The following is an 18,921-nucleotide window of genomic DNA, read 5'->3' as shown; positions in this document are numbered from 1 at the left end:
ATCTTGTTTTATACCTCAACATCTACTAATATAGAAAATGTGCCAGCAGTGGTGAAGGAACTACTGTTTTATATTCAGAGCTGAATTAATTCCCTAAAACTTAGCATTACAGTTACTGAGATATTCAGATCTCAAGATACTAAATATAATGGAGCATGCTTTAGTTGCTGTTGTGCATCAGATAGGTTGCTCAAAAGGACAAAAGCTGTTTATAATTGGATGCCTGCTACACTGGAGAACTGCTTTTTGAAGCATTAATGGTTAGCTATTTAAAATTCAGTGATCAGAATCTTGGAGCAGTGGAAAATGAAAGCTATTTTGTTTTGTGAAACAATTTCCTTGTAGTCCCACAAAGGTAAATTGCTATTGATTCAGCACTTATAATCTGTTGCTTTTAGACCTCTCCGTGGTGTGTGGCACACTGGGTGGCAAACTTACTGTTTCTTTAGCATTTTGCACAAGGCCAAGTTGCTAGCTTGATGCACAACCCAGCATGGATGAAAAGAGTGCAAAGAGCCAGCTGGATTCAAATCCAGGACCATTCAACTTGGAGTCCAGTGCTGATGCCATCGCATCACTGGCCTGCTACTTATAATCTATACACAGCAAACGTTTTGGATGATTTTCACTTCCTTGAGACTAGAGGTGAAAACTGCAGTTATGCAAGGTCCTGCCATTTTGAAGTTTGATTTACTTTAACATAATATTCTAATGCCCTCAAAATAGCAGGTTGCACAAGAATAATAAATAGACTCAAAGAAGTCAGCATATAAATTGAATATACATACTTATAGAAAGAAAGTTCAGATTATTCATAAGATCTCAAAGTGTTATTGTGTTTTCTAAAAAGTATCTTTGAAATGCCATCATTGCTGCTCTCAAGCACCTAAATCTACATTGTCAAAATCCAACAGCAACCAAGTGATCATCAGAATATAATGCCCAGGCTCTCTACCCACTTCACCACGTCTCAGGTGCAGTAACACTATTGTAGTGTTCCTCTTTGGTTCTGCGGTACTGTGAACTGCAGTTGGACCTCAAGCAGCGGAGCTCGAGGCTCTGCCTGCAGGTCGCTATGGTGACCATCTGGAAACACCACTATCAAAGACCTTTGAACAACTTTAATTATTTGATTCTGTTTATTATTGATTAAAATAGTATCAAGAATGAAAAATATGAAACTTCTTAAAATTAAAGTACTTCACTCAAAATACACGAAAATGAATTAAAATGTAAGAAGACAAAGTAATATCTGTACATATAAATCACTTAACTGCAGTTAGCTTTCTACTCAACCTTGACAACCCCACTCCCATATTGCATTTTTAATTTTTTTTGACATCTTTTATTTTGACTTTCCAAGTTTGATGAAGCAAGCAGGGCATGACCATGTCCACAGTGTACAAAGGAATCATCAACTTTACTCCCACAGGGAACCAGCACAGCCCACTGAAGAGTGAACAGAATTATTGCAACCGCTGCTCCATTGACAACCCCCTTGGACTGGAATCTGAAAACAATTCCCAGCTCTTCAAATGATGCTTTAACAGAATGATGAACTCTTCATGAAAGCAACAGTCTCAAAACAGTCGCCTCTGAATTGTAATTTTATACAGGGTCACCTCTGAATAGTCACTTCTGAATTGTAACTTAAGACGTGCCAGCCCATTGGCACTGACACTTGATTGGTATTGATTAATTCTTTAGAACATAGAACAGTACAGCACAGGAACAGGCCATTTAGTCCAAAATGTTGTGCCAAACCAGCTAAAAAGCAAATCAACAACACTCAAACACAAGTCTTAACTACCTACTCCATGTCCATATCTCTCTATCCTCCTTACATCCATATGTCTATCCAAACATCTCTTAAAAGCCTCCAATGTATTTGCCTCTAACACCATACCAGGCAGCGCATTCCAGGCATTCACCACTCTCTGAGTAAAAACCTTACCCTTTACATCCCTCTTGAGCCTACCGCCCCTCACCTTCAATGTATGCCCTCTGGAATTAGACAGTTCAAACCTGGGAAACAAATACTCCCATCTGCTCTATCTATACCTCTCATAGTCTTATAGACCTCAATCAGATCTCTTGTCTGCCTCTGGTGCTTCAGAGAACAACCCAAATTTGTCCAGCCTTTTGTGATCTCACATGCCCTCTAAACCAGGCAGCATCCTGGTAAACTCTTTTGCACCCGCTCCAAAACCTCAAAATCCCTCCTATAATGGGGTGACCAGAACTGTATGCAATACTCCAGATGTGCCTTAACCAGAGTTTAACAAAATTGTAACGTCGCCTCTTGACTTTTGAACTCAACGACTTGACTAATAAAAGCAAGCATTCCATAAGCCTTCTTAACCATGTTTATTTTCCATAATTAATACCTTTTGCGTGGCACGAAAGGAACAACTGTAAACAAACAAAATTTATGCATATCAAGACAAGTTTAGTTTTCCACCATAATAGGGTCGATAGTTCAAGATGGATTTATCGATAGACATTTGTGAAATTAAAATTAGAAGTTTATTTTTTCGCAAATTGATCTGAAGCTTTCAACTGTTTTTAATATTGCTAGCTCTTAAAGTGCAGGACAATCGATTTCAAGCAGCAAGGGGTAGGACAGAATATGAAGTACAAGGTAATTTTTTTGAAGTGTGAATAAGTAGATATGTACAGAATACTCAAAATGTTATAGCTTGATTCATCAATATAGGATCGCATTGAAATAGAAAGTAAGCTGTCGGTCCTGTTGAGTTGTAATTACAGTGCAATAACTGATGAATAATGCATACCCACGTTTGTTTAGTCACAAAACAAATGTCATTTCTACATAAATTATATACTCAGTGCAACTGGTGGAAGTGACAGTTACTCTGTTATGGACAGTCTGATTGAAAAATGAACAGTTGAGTTATTGAAACACAAAGGAGGCCTGCACACAATGGAAATTCTTGGTAATTGGCCTACAGAAAATGAGGCTGCTTGTCATACTCATAATGTCTCATTTCTACACTTAAGTGGGTAAAAACAAGTTTAAAAACTGCAGCGAATAAAACTCCAAGTTACCACAAGAGATCCTGGATTCTTGATTTAGGCAGCCAGTGATCCTGTCCAAAAAAAGTAGCAATTTGTGGGTAGATGAAGCTGTCAAGACCATATTGTAATTCTATGTTACTTTGCTCTGCCTTTGTTAATTCCTTAACAAAACCACGAGTTTTATAGGACTATAGGCCAAAGGACAATAATTTCTGCTGCTTTGGAAAGCAACCATTTACCATAGCGATGGAAATAGGGAGCCAAGTCTTAGTGCCCATTTTCTCATGAGATTTTAGAAGCTTAGAAAGTTCAAGTAACTTTTCTGCCAGATACTCTGTTCAAATTTTGACAGATACAAATTTTGTACTTAAGATTCCTCCCCTCAACCCCATCCTGGCAAAGCCCATCACAGCATTTCTAATTAAAAATCCTGTCAGAAACCATAGCCCTCTCTGATTAAGACACACAAACTGCCGGAGGAACTCAGTAGGCCAGGCATCATCTATGGAATAGAGTGGAGTCTCTCCCACTAGGCATGTTGCCTGGTAACTCAACTGTTAGCAACAGTGAATCACTTCTTCATGTTAGTGTTACACAACTGTGAAGATCGATTAAACCTCATGCTAAGATTATTTGGTGGAGGAAGTATTTATTTGACCTGGTAACAAATGCTTCAAGCCATGACCTTTCATGAAGCTCTTCTATAAAGAAGCAGTCTGGTACCTCAGAGTGAGTTATCCAAAATTACCTAGAACATTTCCCATTATTACCACAATTGTGGATGGCACAGTGGTGCAGATGGGAGAACTACTACCTGTAAGCTGGGTTCATCCTGATAGCCAGTGCTGTGTTTGAGGAGGGGTCATTTGTATGGGTTTTCTCTTGGTGTTGCAGTTTCCTGCTACATTCCAAAGACACACAGGTCGGTAGGTTGATTGGCCACTGTAACTTGTCCCTAAGCAAGTGGTATAATCCCAGGTGAACTGATACGAATGTGTGGAGAGTAGGTCACAGGGAAAATTAATGGAAGAACGGGATTATTTTTGGGCCAGCATGGACTTGATTGGCAGAGCAGCCTCATTCGATGCTGTCAGGAGATAGTAAGCATATGAAAATTAGTTCTCAATCTACATTAAACTCGAAAATAAATTGGTTAATTTTAAGCTCCTCAAATATTTCCGGGTTAGGTCTGGTAGGATAAGAATAATTTTAAATGTCAAACCTGATCTAAATTGGCCCATTTCTGGTTTTAAACCCAGACAGGTAACTACCCATTTCCAGAAGACAGGTTCATCTTTTGAATGTTATAAATAGACCACATGCCTCAAACTTAATCAGACTGAACCAAGATAACTTACTTTCTCAGACTCTGGAATCCCATAAATAAAGACACAAGAGGGCTGTTTCATTGAAAAATTTGGATTATTTCTTATTGGTCAGGTGGAGCTTCAAAATGCATATATTTGACTTGCCTCCCTAACCACCATTACCACTGCATATTCTCCTGCCTTGGTGATAAGGAATTTTATCCCACTCACCAATGCCTCAGGTTTGGTGATAACCCCAACCCCCATATCCACAATCTCTGTGAACACAAAGGTTCCCATTTTGCTCTTAAAGCTACATTGTGACAAATTCCTGCTTGGGGAGCCAAGCCTATTATGCTCCAGGGTTTTCATGAGTGACATCCCAATCCAGACAATATCAGAGCCAAGGCAGCGTAGTGGTTAGCGTTACACTATTACAGCTCAAGGCATTCCGGAGTTTGGAGTTCAATTCCAGCTATGTTCTATAAGGAGTCTCTGTACGTCCTCCCTGTGGAATGCGTGGGTTTTCTCTACATTCTCCATTTTCCTGTCACTATCCAAAGACATACCAGTTAGGTTAACTGATCATTGTAAATTGTCGTGTGGTTAGGTTAGGGTTAATCGGTTGCCCAGGGTAACGTGGCTCAAAGAACTGTAAGGGCCTACTCCTGTATTACTGTATCACTAAGTAAATGAAAATATTTTCTTAAGCTAAACTACCCCACAATAAAATTAGAACTCAGCCTGTGGGAAATGCAGGTATTTCTGTATCTAGCCAAGTTGTTAGTTTATCAGTAAGATCTGATCTATTAACCCAGGTTAAACCAAGTTTATCAGGGGATTTAAACACACAGTCATTAAAGTGTAATGTACAGTATATGTCACTTAATTGCATCATCAGATTGCTTCTGTAAAAATATCCATCATGGGTACTAGCCTCTGTAGTACCCAGGACATCTTCAGGGAGCAGTGCCTCAAAAAAGGCAGCATCCATTATTAATGAACCCCATCACCCAAGCCATGCTCTCTTCTCATTGCTACCATCAGGAATGCACACTCTCAACAATTCAGGAACAATTTTTTCCCCTTTGCCACCCGATTACTGAATGGACATTGAACCCATGAACACCACCTCACAACTTTTTAATTTTTTGAGTACTACTTATTTAATTTCACTATTATATATATATATACTTACTTTGCTTTTTCTCTATTATCATGTATTGCATTGTACTGCTGCTGCAAAGTTAACAAATTTCACGACATATTCTGGGGATATTAACCCTGATTCTGATACTATATACTGATAATCTCTTAATCTCAGCATGAGGAGAACTATCTTCTGAGCAATAAGGAACAGTGAAGGCAAGGCTCCCTTCTGTTCTGTGAATAACCATGAGGTTCCAGACATTATCAACAAAGGCCTCATTAGGTAGCACAGTTGTTACTGCAGTGCTTTTACAGTAGAGACAACCTGGGTTCTCTTCCTGTCGCAGTCTGTAAGGAGTTTGTACGTTCTCCCTGTGATTACTTGGGTTTCCTCTTACAGTCCAAAGACATACCAGTTAGTAGGTTAATTTATCATTGTAAATTGTCCGGAGACTAGGCTAGGATTAAATCGGGGTTTGCTGGGTGGCTTGGCTTGACGGGCCTACTCTGCACTGTATCTCAATAAAATAAAATAATTATAACATTTACCAGCAGCAAAAGAGTTAATGAAGCTGGTTCGTGATACTCACCCCAGATTTGAAGAGAAGACACAAAGCAAGGATGGTGACGTGAAGACATGTATAATTCATGCTGCTCTGTGAATTTATTGTTTTTTTTTGTTTTGTTTCCACTTGTGCTCCTGCCACCAGATAATCTATTCATTTGACAGTTAGCAGCAAGAGCCAGTTCATGGTTTTCAAAACTATAAAATAATTTACATCACATGGTTTACTGACTTTTTAAACCACAAACATTCCAGCAACACACTTGTAGGAATATGAGAATAACAATCATAAAGCATAACCTTTTTGCATAGTATTAAATGAACATAGACATTTAGTTCTTTATTTACAATTATTGTCTGGGTAAAAAATTCATAAAAACAGATGGATGAACTCATGTCATTGGCCAGTCAGGGCCCATTGCCAATTGTTCTGCTGCAATTTTTTTTATTATTTATTATTTTCACAAAACTCATGCTGATAAATACATTATGTTGAAGCAAGCAAGTTTGTATTGCAGAATGACCTTAATAAATTGATCCTTCAATTTCCTCATTCTAGGCTGTCCTTCACTAAACAGATGCCAAAGAAACAAAAGTCTTTGTAGCTTGTGACCTGTGATAGTGACTGGCTGAAATTTCATCTAATTTGATTTTAAACGGAAGCTACACCACACATGCATGCCCACAGAAGCCCAGATTTATATGTCTTACTTTAAGTGTGTCTTATTGTATATGTGTGTTGCTATATATATATACAAGATTTACTGGCAAATTCAGAAATGTCCGAACTCAGAATTACAGGCAAGTTCCTTTTTAGCAGAGCACAGACTGTTCTTCAATATTTTGTCTTTCTTAATGGACCTCTGCAAGCCACAGAATCAAAATAAGAGTTTAAAAACAAAGTCTTTTACTCTGCCCGTGATGCAAAAAATGTTTTATGCTTACTGCTTAATAGGCATGTAGCCCCAATCCCCCGATAAAAAATATAAAGGGCTGTTATCATCTTGAAGCGCTTTTGGTTTCACCCTTGTGACAAGCTTTTAATGGCTTCCACTTAAAAAAGCATAGTTAGTAGAGTTAAACCATACTGCTGGGATGGTATGATGTATTGAGTTGATGTCCGCAGAAAGACAAGCTTGATAAAACCACGCAAAGCACATCTAAATACTTCACAGAAAGTTTCATTCATATTTGCAGAGTGCCGATTATGAAGATTGTTCTTTTAAAAAAACAAAATTAAAAAAAAACAAAGCAACCCAGATTGTTTCGCCATTTTTGACAGCCTTCAAGTTGTGATTTTAAAAAATCCAATTAGCCACCAAAGGGAAAAGAATTATAAATCAACACAATATCACAAGATTTCAACACTACTTTGATTTTTTTGCCCATTTAGACAAAGCCAAATATAACTTATTTTGCAATCAGCTCTAATAAACCCATTACAAGCTTGGATAGTTACAGTTATTTTGAAGCATCTTATTTTAACAAGCAGGTGTCTATATATAGCAGACAGTTCAATCAAATTACATTTCAAGTTGGCCTTTGCGAGTTTGAGAAAGACCAAAATAAAATTCAAGCATTTATATGAAAAAGGAAAAAAAAATCCAGAGGACTTTAGGTACTAAAGATATATTCTAGGAAATAAAGGAAGCCATGCTGCATTTTAGTCCACAATCATTAACATTAGTGTACCACTTTGAACAATATTTCCCTGTTATATTTTGGCTTCTTTGTTTCTGCTAGCAATATCTACAATATTTAACAAAAAAGCAGGCAAATTCAGTACACAATTGTAATGAAACATCTAGAATTCAATATTACAGATGTACTCAACGAGAAAAGCTGCTTGTACCATATCAGCAGAACTTATAGTCTACAAATAATTAAGGAAGTTATCTACAGGTTTTGTAAACAAATTACATTCTCTTAAGGACATAAATAAGTAAGAGCAATTAAGCAGGGCAACATGCCAAGAAACAAAGATAAACTCTGTAGGTATTTCATAAATGCTTAGAAAGTTCCTCTGTTCAATTGGTGCAATTCTACTGTGCAAGTTGAGCTTTGCAAATTCAATTGTTAAAGTTTCTTTTTTTTCTTAAATTAATCTATACAATTAAGTCCATGCCACACAAGCACTTCAAAAGTCACAGACCAGTGGATTGGATAAGTTGCCTTGGATGCACTCAGCTGTGGTCCTTCCAGTGAAATTTGGGAAATGTACATTCATGCAGGATCTCTATCTTGAGGAGGGTCAGCCAAACAAGAAATCACCCTTCCTTCAATTTCCCTTCTTGCTGTAGAGCATAGAAGAGCACGTTCAGAACAGTTTATCAGCCAGCAGGTTTTTTTTTGTTTGTAGATTCTGTTTTTGCACAGAAATGGTCAGCTAAAGTGATGTTTCCAGGCTATGTAGCGGGCTCCCAGGACTAGAAGAGGTAGCTGATTTACTGGTGTCAGTTGTAAGGTTTATTCCACTATCAATAGCATTGTTGTTCTTGTTGGGGGATGAGGGCGGACTGGAGTTTAGCTTAAGGGCAGCGTCTTCTTCTATATCCGTGTCATCGATTAGGGGGATATGCGGCTGTGAGTCATCTATCCTAAACTCGGGATGGGTCATGAAGTTGTGAATTGAGGATTTTGATTCCGGTTTCTCTAATCCTTCGTAGAGAGAGCTACGGAATGCCTTCACGACGCGGATCTGTAAAAGAGAAAAATAACACAAGTAAAAGGTCAGCGGGGGGTTTCCAGAGATGGCTACAGAAGGGAAGATAGGAAAACAATGAAGGGGGAGGGGCAGAATATTTAAGGCAATGCGGTTATTTGAAGTCCACAGTCGCTAGATTTATATAAGCACACACAAGTGTCTCAGTTTCGTGCATAGTGGGGTCGGTGAGAACTGCAATAAAACTGGAAAAAACTGTGGAGAACTCATGGAAAGCATTGGTTAAATAAGCAAAGATCCAATGTGTGTAACCTAGTAAAAGCTACATTATTTGGTTACTTAAAAATTTAATGCAATGTATATCCATGCAGGTGAGATATTCTTGCAGTAGGTAAAAGGGTAAAAAGTGAAAAGTAGATTTTATTACACTTTTTAGGAAATATATATATAAATACATATATAAATATATTTATATATTCAATATGACCAACATATAAAAACATAGACTACATGGTTGCACAATAAAAGCAATTGCTCATTACAAGATGAACACTAAACAGAATGAGGAAAGCTGACTGCAGAAAAGTGGGAGATAAAATGATGTTTTGCTGATGTTGATGGAGCAGCCAGGAAGCACAACGCTAGTCACCAGAAGGTACAAGTCATGCCACAGAACTATTAGGCTATGTGTAGATGGAGTAGTCTGGCACAGTATGGAGACAGCCATATTCAGAAGCCTGGTTATTTGAGACATTAACAAGCATTGTTCCATGCACATTGGGGTAAACATTCGAGTATAGGCCCAGTGTATTTTCTCCAGTTTCCGTTAGGCCGTTTTTATTTTGGACCATTTTGTTTCGGAATGTAAACGTTTCTGATTTCTCAAAACAATCTTCCTTTTCTCAGTCAGTTCCAAAAAAGATCGAGATGATATTGTAACATGTTAATTTGACAGTGTGGAAACAACCTCTGGTTGGATTGTTATACACAACGACCCTAACTAAATTTTCGTTTCACGCACACTTCAGTTTAAGGGTTGAATCATACAGTCCCATTAACATGTCACAGGGTATAGAATCTATTTAAACTGGCAAAACTGTATGGGGTTGGGTGAAGATGAAATAAATATGTATCTTAATTATGAAAAGAGATTTTACTTAAGGTCACAAGTTTGCTCATTATGTTTCTGTAACTAAAAGTCCCATGTTTATTTAACTGATTGACTAACATTTATAAGTGCGACTTAAAGTTTAAGCTCTATCTAAATTACTGAGAGAACAAAATACAACAACCTTATGATCAGAATGTGCCATAGTCCTCAGCTACTGATCACTCGGCACGAACGTTCACGATGGAGATGTCATAAGCATCTCCTTCATGCTCTCCCTTTTATCCAGGTCCACATCTGGCTATCTATCACACTACTTCTACTTAACAGCTTACTAACAGTACTAACATCTTAACTCTGAATAAAATACAGGCACTTTACTTTCTTATTTAATACCTACACTGTATCAGAGAGTTTCTGCATCTGGGTACTTTAACCCTGCAGTTAACCCCTGCACTGTTACACACAGTTTCTCCATACAGTCTTCTCATGATTTCACATTCTCCTCTATTTCTGTTACTGCATTTGAACATTTTAACTTTTGCACCAATGCCCAAAAGTATACAGTACTGATAGAACATACTGTCTATCCCTTTCTCTATTTTACTGAATGTGGTATTTCAAAGTCTTCCAGGTTCAACAGCTCTTACCCACAATTAATATCTGTTTCTTGCATTTATAAGCTTATCACTATTTCTGCTCCTTTGACACTTGCATTTTTTCTTCACCAATAAAGATACCCGAGAAATGAGAAAGATTTGCATCCTTCCCGTCCTCATGATATCCTGAAGTACTTTGCAACTTTAGAAGAGCAGAAAATAGCACAATCACAAGAAGCATCCTAACAATGAGCAGCTAATTTGTCTTAATGGCATTGAGTGAGGTATAAATATAAGTCAGTGAATTAGAGAAAACTCATTGATGAGACAGTGCCATGGGATCTTTTATGACGGACATCACCTCCTGCACTATGCTGCAGTAGAATGCCAGCCTAGTGTTTGCTACTTCAGGCTCTGGACTGAGACTTGCTCTCGGAGGTTAATGCTGAGCAACACACACACAACATTCCTGAGGGACTCAGCAGGTCAGGCAGCATCTGTGGAGGGGAATAAACAGCCGACATTTCGGGCTGAGTCCCTCGATCCAGTGCTGTGTTCCTCCACTATTTTGTGTGCGTTGCCCAACATTTCCAGCATCTGCAAAATCTCTTGTGTCTCAAGGGGTGAATGCTTTTTCCCTTCAGTATTGAGCTTGGCAGTTCTTTCATTAATACAGTGGTGATTACAGAGCTTGCATATTTCAGATTCCAGTCTAACAATTTCAGTGCCACAACACTTGGCCATGACAAGATTGGATAAGATGGGTAACTGTCATTGGTGACTTTGGACTCCAACTTGAAACCATGCCTTCTTCCAATCTCGTAAGAGCCTTTATTTCCCTATCCTCCAGTTAGTCGTTCTCAAAGTAAATCTTAAAATTTATTTCTCACTGAACTACTTGGTTGCAAACTACAAACACACTCATAAGCCATTTTCCATGACATCACCACTGAACTATTAGTCTCTGTATATATCCTGCCATAGTGACTTTCCTGCTACGTTTAATCCAGTTGATTAAACATCCCATACAGAGACACTGGAGGCATAAATGGATGGCATGTTAGCTTAGCGGTTTTCGAAACACCTTACAGTATCTGCGACCCAGGTTCAATTCCCAGTGCTGCCTGTAAGGAGTTTGTACCTTCTCCCGTGACTGCAGATTTTTCCTCCGGGTGCTCTAGTTACCTTCCACATTCCAAAAATGTACTGGTAGGTGGGTAATTGGTCATTGTAAATTGTCTCGTGATTAGGCTAGGATTATATTGGAGGATTGCTGGGCGGCACAACTCGAAGGGCCCAAAGGCGCCTCGGTCATGTAAAGCCACAGCAGCAGGTGGTAAATGGTCGTATGAGCAGCTGGTGCATATCACAGGTGCTGGTTATGTGACCACTGACGTCAGGCAGATAATCTCTGAAGAGTGTTGATAATGGCTGGGGTCGCCTGTCTTGTAAAGACACTGCCCAGAAGAAGGCAATGGCAAACCACTTCTATAGAAATACTTGCCAAGAGCAATCGTGGTCATGGAAAGACCATCATTGCCCACATCGTATGACATAGCACATAATGAACGAATGATTGGAATCATTACCGACTTCCATGATGGAGGTCACTTTCCTGCTCTGTCAGACTGTTTCATTAATGGAGGTCTTATATTTTGAAATATCCTAGTATAATACTTAAAATGGTCGAAGCAACTGGGGTACAACAATATCTCATGAACTGGGTTTTTTTGATTGATTTTTTTGGTTTATCCAATCTAAAAAGAAATAGTTTTCCCTTTAACATTGGATTAATAAATATTAAATTGTTACTGTCATGCTATCTATAATGTTAATACTACCTATAAAGTTAACATTTCATTTGTCTTCATGACTATGTTAAGGAGTTGGAATTGGAACTGGGTGAACTCTGGATCATTTGGGAGGCTGGATCATTTGATAGATAGGACATACAAGTAGGTAAGTTACATTCAAGGTGCAGGACAAAGGTAACTAGGTCAGGAGAGGGAAGGGGATAGGCAGCCAATGCAGAGTAGTCCTGTGGTCATTCCCATCAACAACAGGTATACTGCTTTGGATAATGTTGGAGGTGGTGACCTAGCAGAGGAAAGTCACAGCTGTCAGGTCTCTGGCATTGAGTCTGGTTTGTGGCTCAGAACGGAAGGGGGAGAAGAAGTAAGCTGTAGTGAAAGGGGACTTGTTGGGTAGGGGAGCAGATAGGAGGTTCTATAAATGAGAATGAGATTCCCAGATGGATTTACAGGCTCCAGGGTCAGGGACAGCTGGTATGGAGTCCATAGCATTCTTAAGTGGAGAGTGAGCAGCCAGAGGCCGTGGTCCACAGCAGTAGGAGTGGACATACTTAGGAGTGGTGACAAGGTCCTAAAAAGTGAGTTCAGGGAGTTAGGTGCTAAGTTAAAGAACAGGATCTCCAGGATTGCTACCCATGCCATGTGCAAGTGAGGCCAAAAATAGAAAGATCATACAGTTTAGACCAAAATACCATGAGACAAGAAGACCAGAAAATAAGCTATTCGACTCATTGAATATGCTCTGTTATTTCATCACAGCTGATTCATTATCCATCTGAACCCAATTCTCCTGCCTGTAATTTCCTCAAAGATTTGTCAGACAAGATTTTCTCTCTTAGAAAACCATGCTGACTCATGTGCCTCCAAGTACCCCAAAAACTCATTCTTAATAATAGACTCCAACTACTTTCCAACTACTGAAGTTAGGTTAACTGGCCTATAATTTTCTTTCTTCTGCCTCCCTCCCTTCTTAAAGAGTAGAGTGACATTTGCATTTTTCCAGTCCTCTGGGACCATTCCAGAATCTATTGATTCTTGAAACATCATTACTAAACTTCATTGCCTCCACAATCTCTTCAGCTACTTCTTTCAAAAACCTGGGTGTAGTCCATCTGGTCCAGGTGACTTATCTACACTCAGACTTCTCAGGTTTGCAAGCACCTTTTCCTTAGTAATAGCACCAACACTCACTTCAGCCCCCTCACACTCTTGCTTTTCTGACACTCCGCTAGTGTCTTCCACAGTGAAGACTAACACAAAATACTTATTAAGTTTCTCCACCATTTCTCTGTCTCCCATTATTACAGCTCCAGTGTCATTTTCCAGAGATCCAATATCCATTCTCATCTCTTTTTTACTCTTTATATAACAGAATACTCTTTTTGTATAATAGAATACTCTTTTTATATCATATTTTATATTACTGGCTAGATTACATTCATATTTCTTCTTTTTTCTTTTTAAGGCTTTTTTAGCTGGCTTCAGTTGTTTCTTAAAAGCTTCCCAGTCCTCTAGCTTCCCATTCATTTTCACTATATTCTATGCCCTCACTTCCGCTTTCATGCTGTCTTTGAATTCCCTTATCAGCCACAGTTGCCTCATTCTCCCTTTAGAATATTTCATCATCTTTGGTATGTATCTTTCCTGCACCTTCCGAATTTTCCCCTATAATACCAGCTTTTGCTGTTCTGCCATCATCCCTGCTAGTGTCCCCTTCCAATTAATTTTGACTAGATCCTCTTTCATGCCTCTGTAATTTCCTTTACTCCACTTAAATACTGATACATTCAGTTTTATCTTTTCCTTCTTAAAGTGCAGGGTGAATTCTACCAGATTATGATCACTGCCTCCTAAGGGCTCCTTTACCTTAAGCTTCCTAATCAAATCTGGGTTGTTACATAATACCTAATCCAGAATTGCCACTCTCCTAGTGGGTTCAACCACAAGCTGCTTTAAAAAGCCATCTCATAGGCATTCGACAAATTCCATCTCTTGGGATCCAGCACCAACCAGATTTTCCCAGTCTACTTGTGTATTGAAATCCCCTATGATTATTGCAATATTGCTCTCTTTACATGCCTTTTCTATTTCAATGTGGCTATGGAGATGGTGCAGGAAGGAGGGTTTAAGATTTTTGGATCATTAAACCGTCTTCCAAGGAAGGTCAGACCTCTACAGAAGAAACAGTTGTACTTGAACTCGAGGGGAACTAATACCCTAGTATGGAAGGTTTGCTAGTACTGCAGGGGGGTGGTGGTTTAAATTAGAGTTGCAGGGGATGGGAACCAGACCACTCGAACAGAACAGATAGTGGAATGGTTGTGGAAAAAGATGTTGTTAAGACTACATACAAAATCAGGAATGAAAAGGTTGAGCATGATAGGGCTAATGTTCTGAGCTGCATATACTTCAATGCAAGCAGCATTATAGAAAAGTCAAATAAGCTTAAGGCATGGTTCAGCACATGAAATTATGATGTTACAGCCATTAATAAAACTTGCTTGCAAGAAGGGCAGGTCTTGCAGCTCATTGCTGCAGGGTTCCATTGTTTTAGATATGATAGAGTTGGCGGGGAGACATTACTAGACAGGGAAAATGTCAAGGCAGTGCTCAGACAGGACAAACTGGAGAGTGTTCCCTTGGACCTTGTGGGAGGCTAGCATAGAAACTGCAGGGCTCTAGCAGAGATATTTAAAATATCCTTTGCAAGTGATGTGCCAGAGGATTGGAGGATAGCAAATGTTGTTCCATTGTTTAAGAAAAGATCTAAGAATAAGCCAGGAAATTATATGCTAGTGAGCGTGACAACAATAGTAGGAAAGTTATTGGAAAGCACTCTAAGGGACTGGATATATAAGTATTTGGATAAACAGGTACTGATTAAGAAGAGTCAACATGGCTTTGTACATGGTAGGTCATGTCTAACCAACCTTATAGAGTTTTTGAGGAAGTTGATGAAGGCAAGGCAGTGGATGCTATCTATATGGACTTTAGGAAGACCTTTGTAAGGTCCACATGGGAGGTTGGTCAAAAATGTTCAGTTGCTTGGCATTCAAGATGAGGTAGTAAATTGGATTATGCATAGGCTTTGCGGGAGAAGCCAGAGAGTGGTTGTAGCTGGTTGCTTCTGACTGGAGGCCGGTGACTGGTGGTGTGCTGTAGGGATTAGTGCTGGGTCCATTGCTGTTTGCCATCTATATTAAAGACCTGGATGATAATGTGATAAACTGGATCAAAAAATTTCTGGATCAGAATGGGGATGTAGTGGTCAGCGAGGAAGACTATCAAAGCTTGCAGTGGGAACTGAACCAATTGGAAAAATGGGGTGAAAATGGAATTTAATGCAAACAAAGTGTGAGATGTTGCAGTTTAGGAGGACCATCGATCTTACACAATGAGTGAGAGGGCACTGAAAAGTGCAGTAGAACACAGTGATCTGGGCATACAAGTCCATAATTTCTTGAAAGTGGCATCACAGGTAGATAGGGTCATAAAGACATTTTTTGGCAACTGGCCTTCATAAATCAATGTTATGAGTAGAGGAGCTGGGATGTTATGTTGAAATTGTATAAGATGTTGATGAGGCCTAATTTTAAGTATTGTGTCCAGTTTTGGTCACCTACCTACAGGAAAGATATAAATCAGGTTGAAAGTGTACTGAGAACATTTACAAAGATGTTGCCAGGACTTAAGGACATGAGTTACAGGGAAATGTTAAATAGGTTAGGAATTTATTCCACAGAATGTAGAAGATTGAGGGGATATTTGATAGAGGTAAATTAGGGTAAATATGAACAGGTTTTTCCACTGAGGTTGGGTGAGACCACATCTAAAGGTTGTGGGTTAAGGGTGAAAGGTGAAATGTTTAAGGGGAACTTCTTCATTTCCTCGCTCAGAGGGTGGTGAGAATCTGGAATGAGCTGGCAGGACAAGTGGTGGATGCAGGTTCGATTTCAACATTTAAGAGAAATTTGGATAGGTACATAGTTGTGAGGGTATGGATGGCAGTGGTCTAGATGCAAATCAATGGGACTAGGCAAATTAATGGTTCAGCCTGGACTAGATGGGCCAAAGAGCCAGTTTCTGTGCTGTACTGGTCTATGACTACGGCTCTGACTGGATAAATTATAATTGGCTCAAAATATCATTTTTTGTCTACGAGGAATATTGCTAAATGAAATGGGTTGCCACGGTAGCATAGCCGGGAGCATAATGCTTTTCAGTGCCAGCAGTCCGGGTTCAATTCCCACCACTGCCTGTCAGGAGCTTGGATGTTCTCCCTGTGACCATGTGGGTTTCCTCCGGATGCTCCGGTTTCCTCCCAAATCCCAAAGATATACAGGATAGGGGGTTAATTGGTCTCATGGGACTAATTGTTTGGCTTGTTGGGCTGGAAGGGCCTGTAACTGTGCTGTATCTCTGAATAAAATAAAACATTAAAAAAAATAAAATATAAAATAAATTAGTGATGCATCTCAGCATCAATGAAAAGTCAGTGTAAAGACAAAAATACAATGGAAGTATTTCAAATAAAATATTCACTCTACTACTTTAGTTCTCAGTACTCAAATACCTTCAACCAATAATCTACTTTGCTTTTAAATATGCAAACTATTTGGATAAGTTCGCTAACTGAATCTTTATCGTAAGTAGGGTTTCCATTCTGAAACAGATGAGGAATTAATTAGGCAAAAAATTATGTATTGAAAATAGTTGATCTGGAAGAGAATTCGTAGAACAGCAAGGCGATCAAGCTCTACAGTCCGGACAGCTTTAAATTTTCTGTTGTTGCTATTTTGCCAATTCCATAACTAGGAATAACAAGCAACTAATATGGTCAGAAATATGTTTTGTCCATTAAAATTAAGATAGATATACATGTTGATTTCTCTTTTAAATGAGAAAATGGTTAATTGCTCATCTCTAGATTGGGCTTCAAGTAGCGCTCAGATCACATGTTCTATTTTTCATCAAATGGAATAGCGATGATATCAATCTTATCAACACTTTTCTTGAAACTGCAACTAATTATGAAATTTGAAGAAATTGTGGTCCCAGGCTATGAATATGAAACATGCAGTACCAAATTGCATGCATGCTTTTCTTTATCCCCCTTTGAAACAGCCAAGAACATTTTAGAAAGAAAAAAAAAACTTCAAAATGTGAGAATTTATGATCAATTGTTACCACGTCACTCATATTTAGTCATATCATCTGAACATGTTAAATAATGATTGGAGCTACTGCCCAGGCAACCATGGTACAACCTGGGCAGTGGCCCTGGACATAGAATATAAGAAAAAGGACTCACAAAGCACAGGCAGGACAAAAATGAGTTAAAAAAACTTTTTTTTTTGTGGCGGAACAGAAAAACAAACAACAAGAAAATGTACTGCAATTTGACAAGAGACTTTTGGACAAGACTAGATGATAATCTCATGTGGTGGTCTTATTCTCCAGGGCCTTCTCATCATCTGCTTCTCAATGAGGCGAGGCGAGGCTCAGGAGTGTCCTTGGCACGAGAGACCACATTGCCTTTGTCTAAGATTTTGCAAGGAAGGAAACATAGTTTAAGTGAATTAAACCCATCGTTATGTTCTTGATTTGCCTGGTATGAGTTGCCACATGAGGGGAAAAAAAATAACAAGAGACTGCATATATTTCAGATGACACACTGTAAATTAAAAGTATATATTTTTTTTGCATTCTGTGGGCTTATACTCGAAAGTTTACACACATTTTTAAGCCTAATATCTAGACTCAAAGGCCCAAGCAGTTCACATTAATTGCAGCTCGGGTCAGACTCACAACCTTCTTTCACTCCCTCCAGCTGGACCCTTTGCCTAGGGCTGTCTAGTCCTCTAGAGAAAACAAACACATTCACTTCAGACACATAACAGGTCGCTGAGAGGTAAATAAATAATATTGAACTCTACAAGAAGACTGACAAGACGATTAGTATCAAATAGTAAAAAAAGCAAGTGGAGAGATGTGAAAGATCATCTTGTGCATTAAGAATACACACTCACGCCCAGCAGTAGCAGCAGAAACGCTGGTAGGAGAGGAAAGAGCATTGGGAGTAGATAACGATACGTGAGTAGGGCTAGAAATATTGGTTACATCTTGATTTTGGCTGGTAACGGATGACTGGCGCCTTAGAGCCCCCTGAAAGGAAGTGCCACTCTTGAATGTGTTGACTACTTCGATCTGTAATGGAGGAGAGAACGAGAAAGTTTGCTTAAGATAGAGATACAAGGTTAATGTGTCAGGGTGCTTCCAACGCTCAAACATGAATACACAGATCCCAAATCTTAGACAATTTTCCAAAATGGTAATTTAAAGAAAAGTATGTTTACCAATCGATAAATATCCAAAGTTAACCAGCACTGTAATGTCTTATAGTATATAACCAGCTGATATTCTCATGCACAATATTAAATACATACATGGACATATTTTCAGCTGTCACATAGATTACCTGAAGCGACCAGGAATATTTCATTTCATTGCATTCAGTGCTATAACTTATTTCTATTGGTATTTGATTATTAAAAGTTACTAAAAGTCATTTAACCTCTTGACAAATATCATGCTGAAAGACTCTGATATTAAGCCTGCTTGCAAAATCTCATTTCGGCACATAGACCACATTTCATTATTAATTCATGGTGGAATGGACAC

General features: G+C 38.8%; 1 protein-coding gene across 18 annotated transcripts in view; it reads right to left on the bottom strand.

The window, feature by feature from the left end:
* Window positions 1-6,137: 6,137 nt before the first annotated feature.
* Window positions 6,138-18,921, bottom strand: part of atp2b2 (ATPase plasma membrane Ca2+ transporting 2) — an 873,878-nt gene continuing 861,094 nt past the window's right edge. For 16 of the 18 annotated variants that reach the window (XM_059944034.1, XM_059944033.1, XM_059944030.1 and 13 more), the window contains 2 exons: window positions 18,361-18,447; window positions 6,138-8,758 (listed from right to left, as the gene is read on the bottom strand). In XM_059944034.1, the coding sequence (XP_059800017.1) occupies window positions 8,447-8,758; window positions 18,361-18,447 (399 nt within the window). In that variant the 3' untranslated portion in view covers window positions 6,138-8,446. Of the gene's footprint in view, window positions 8,759-18,269; window positions 18,448-18,921 lie in introns of all 18 variants that reach the window. The other 2 variants (XM_059944045.1, XM_059944044.1) reach the window with 2 other exon arrangements.

This window comes from Hypanus sabinus, chromosome 19 (assembly GCF_030144855.1).
Source record: "Hypanus sabinus isolate sHypSab1 chromosome 19, sHypSab1.hap1, whole genome shotgun sequence".
NCBI classification, from domain to species: domain Eukaryota; kingdom Metazoa; phylum Chordata; class Chondrichthyes; order Myliobatiformes; family Dasyatidae; genus Hypanus; species Hypanus sabinus.
This window is presented reverse-complemented; position numbering and strand designations above follow the sequence as displayed.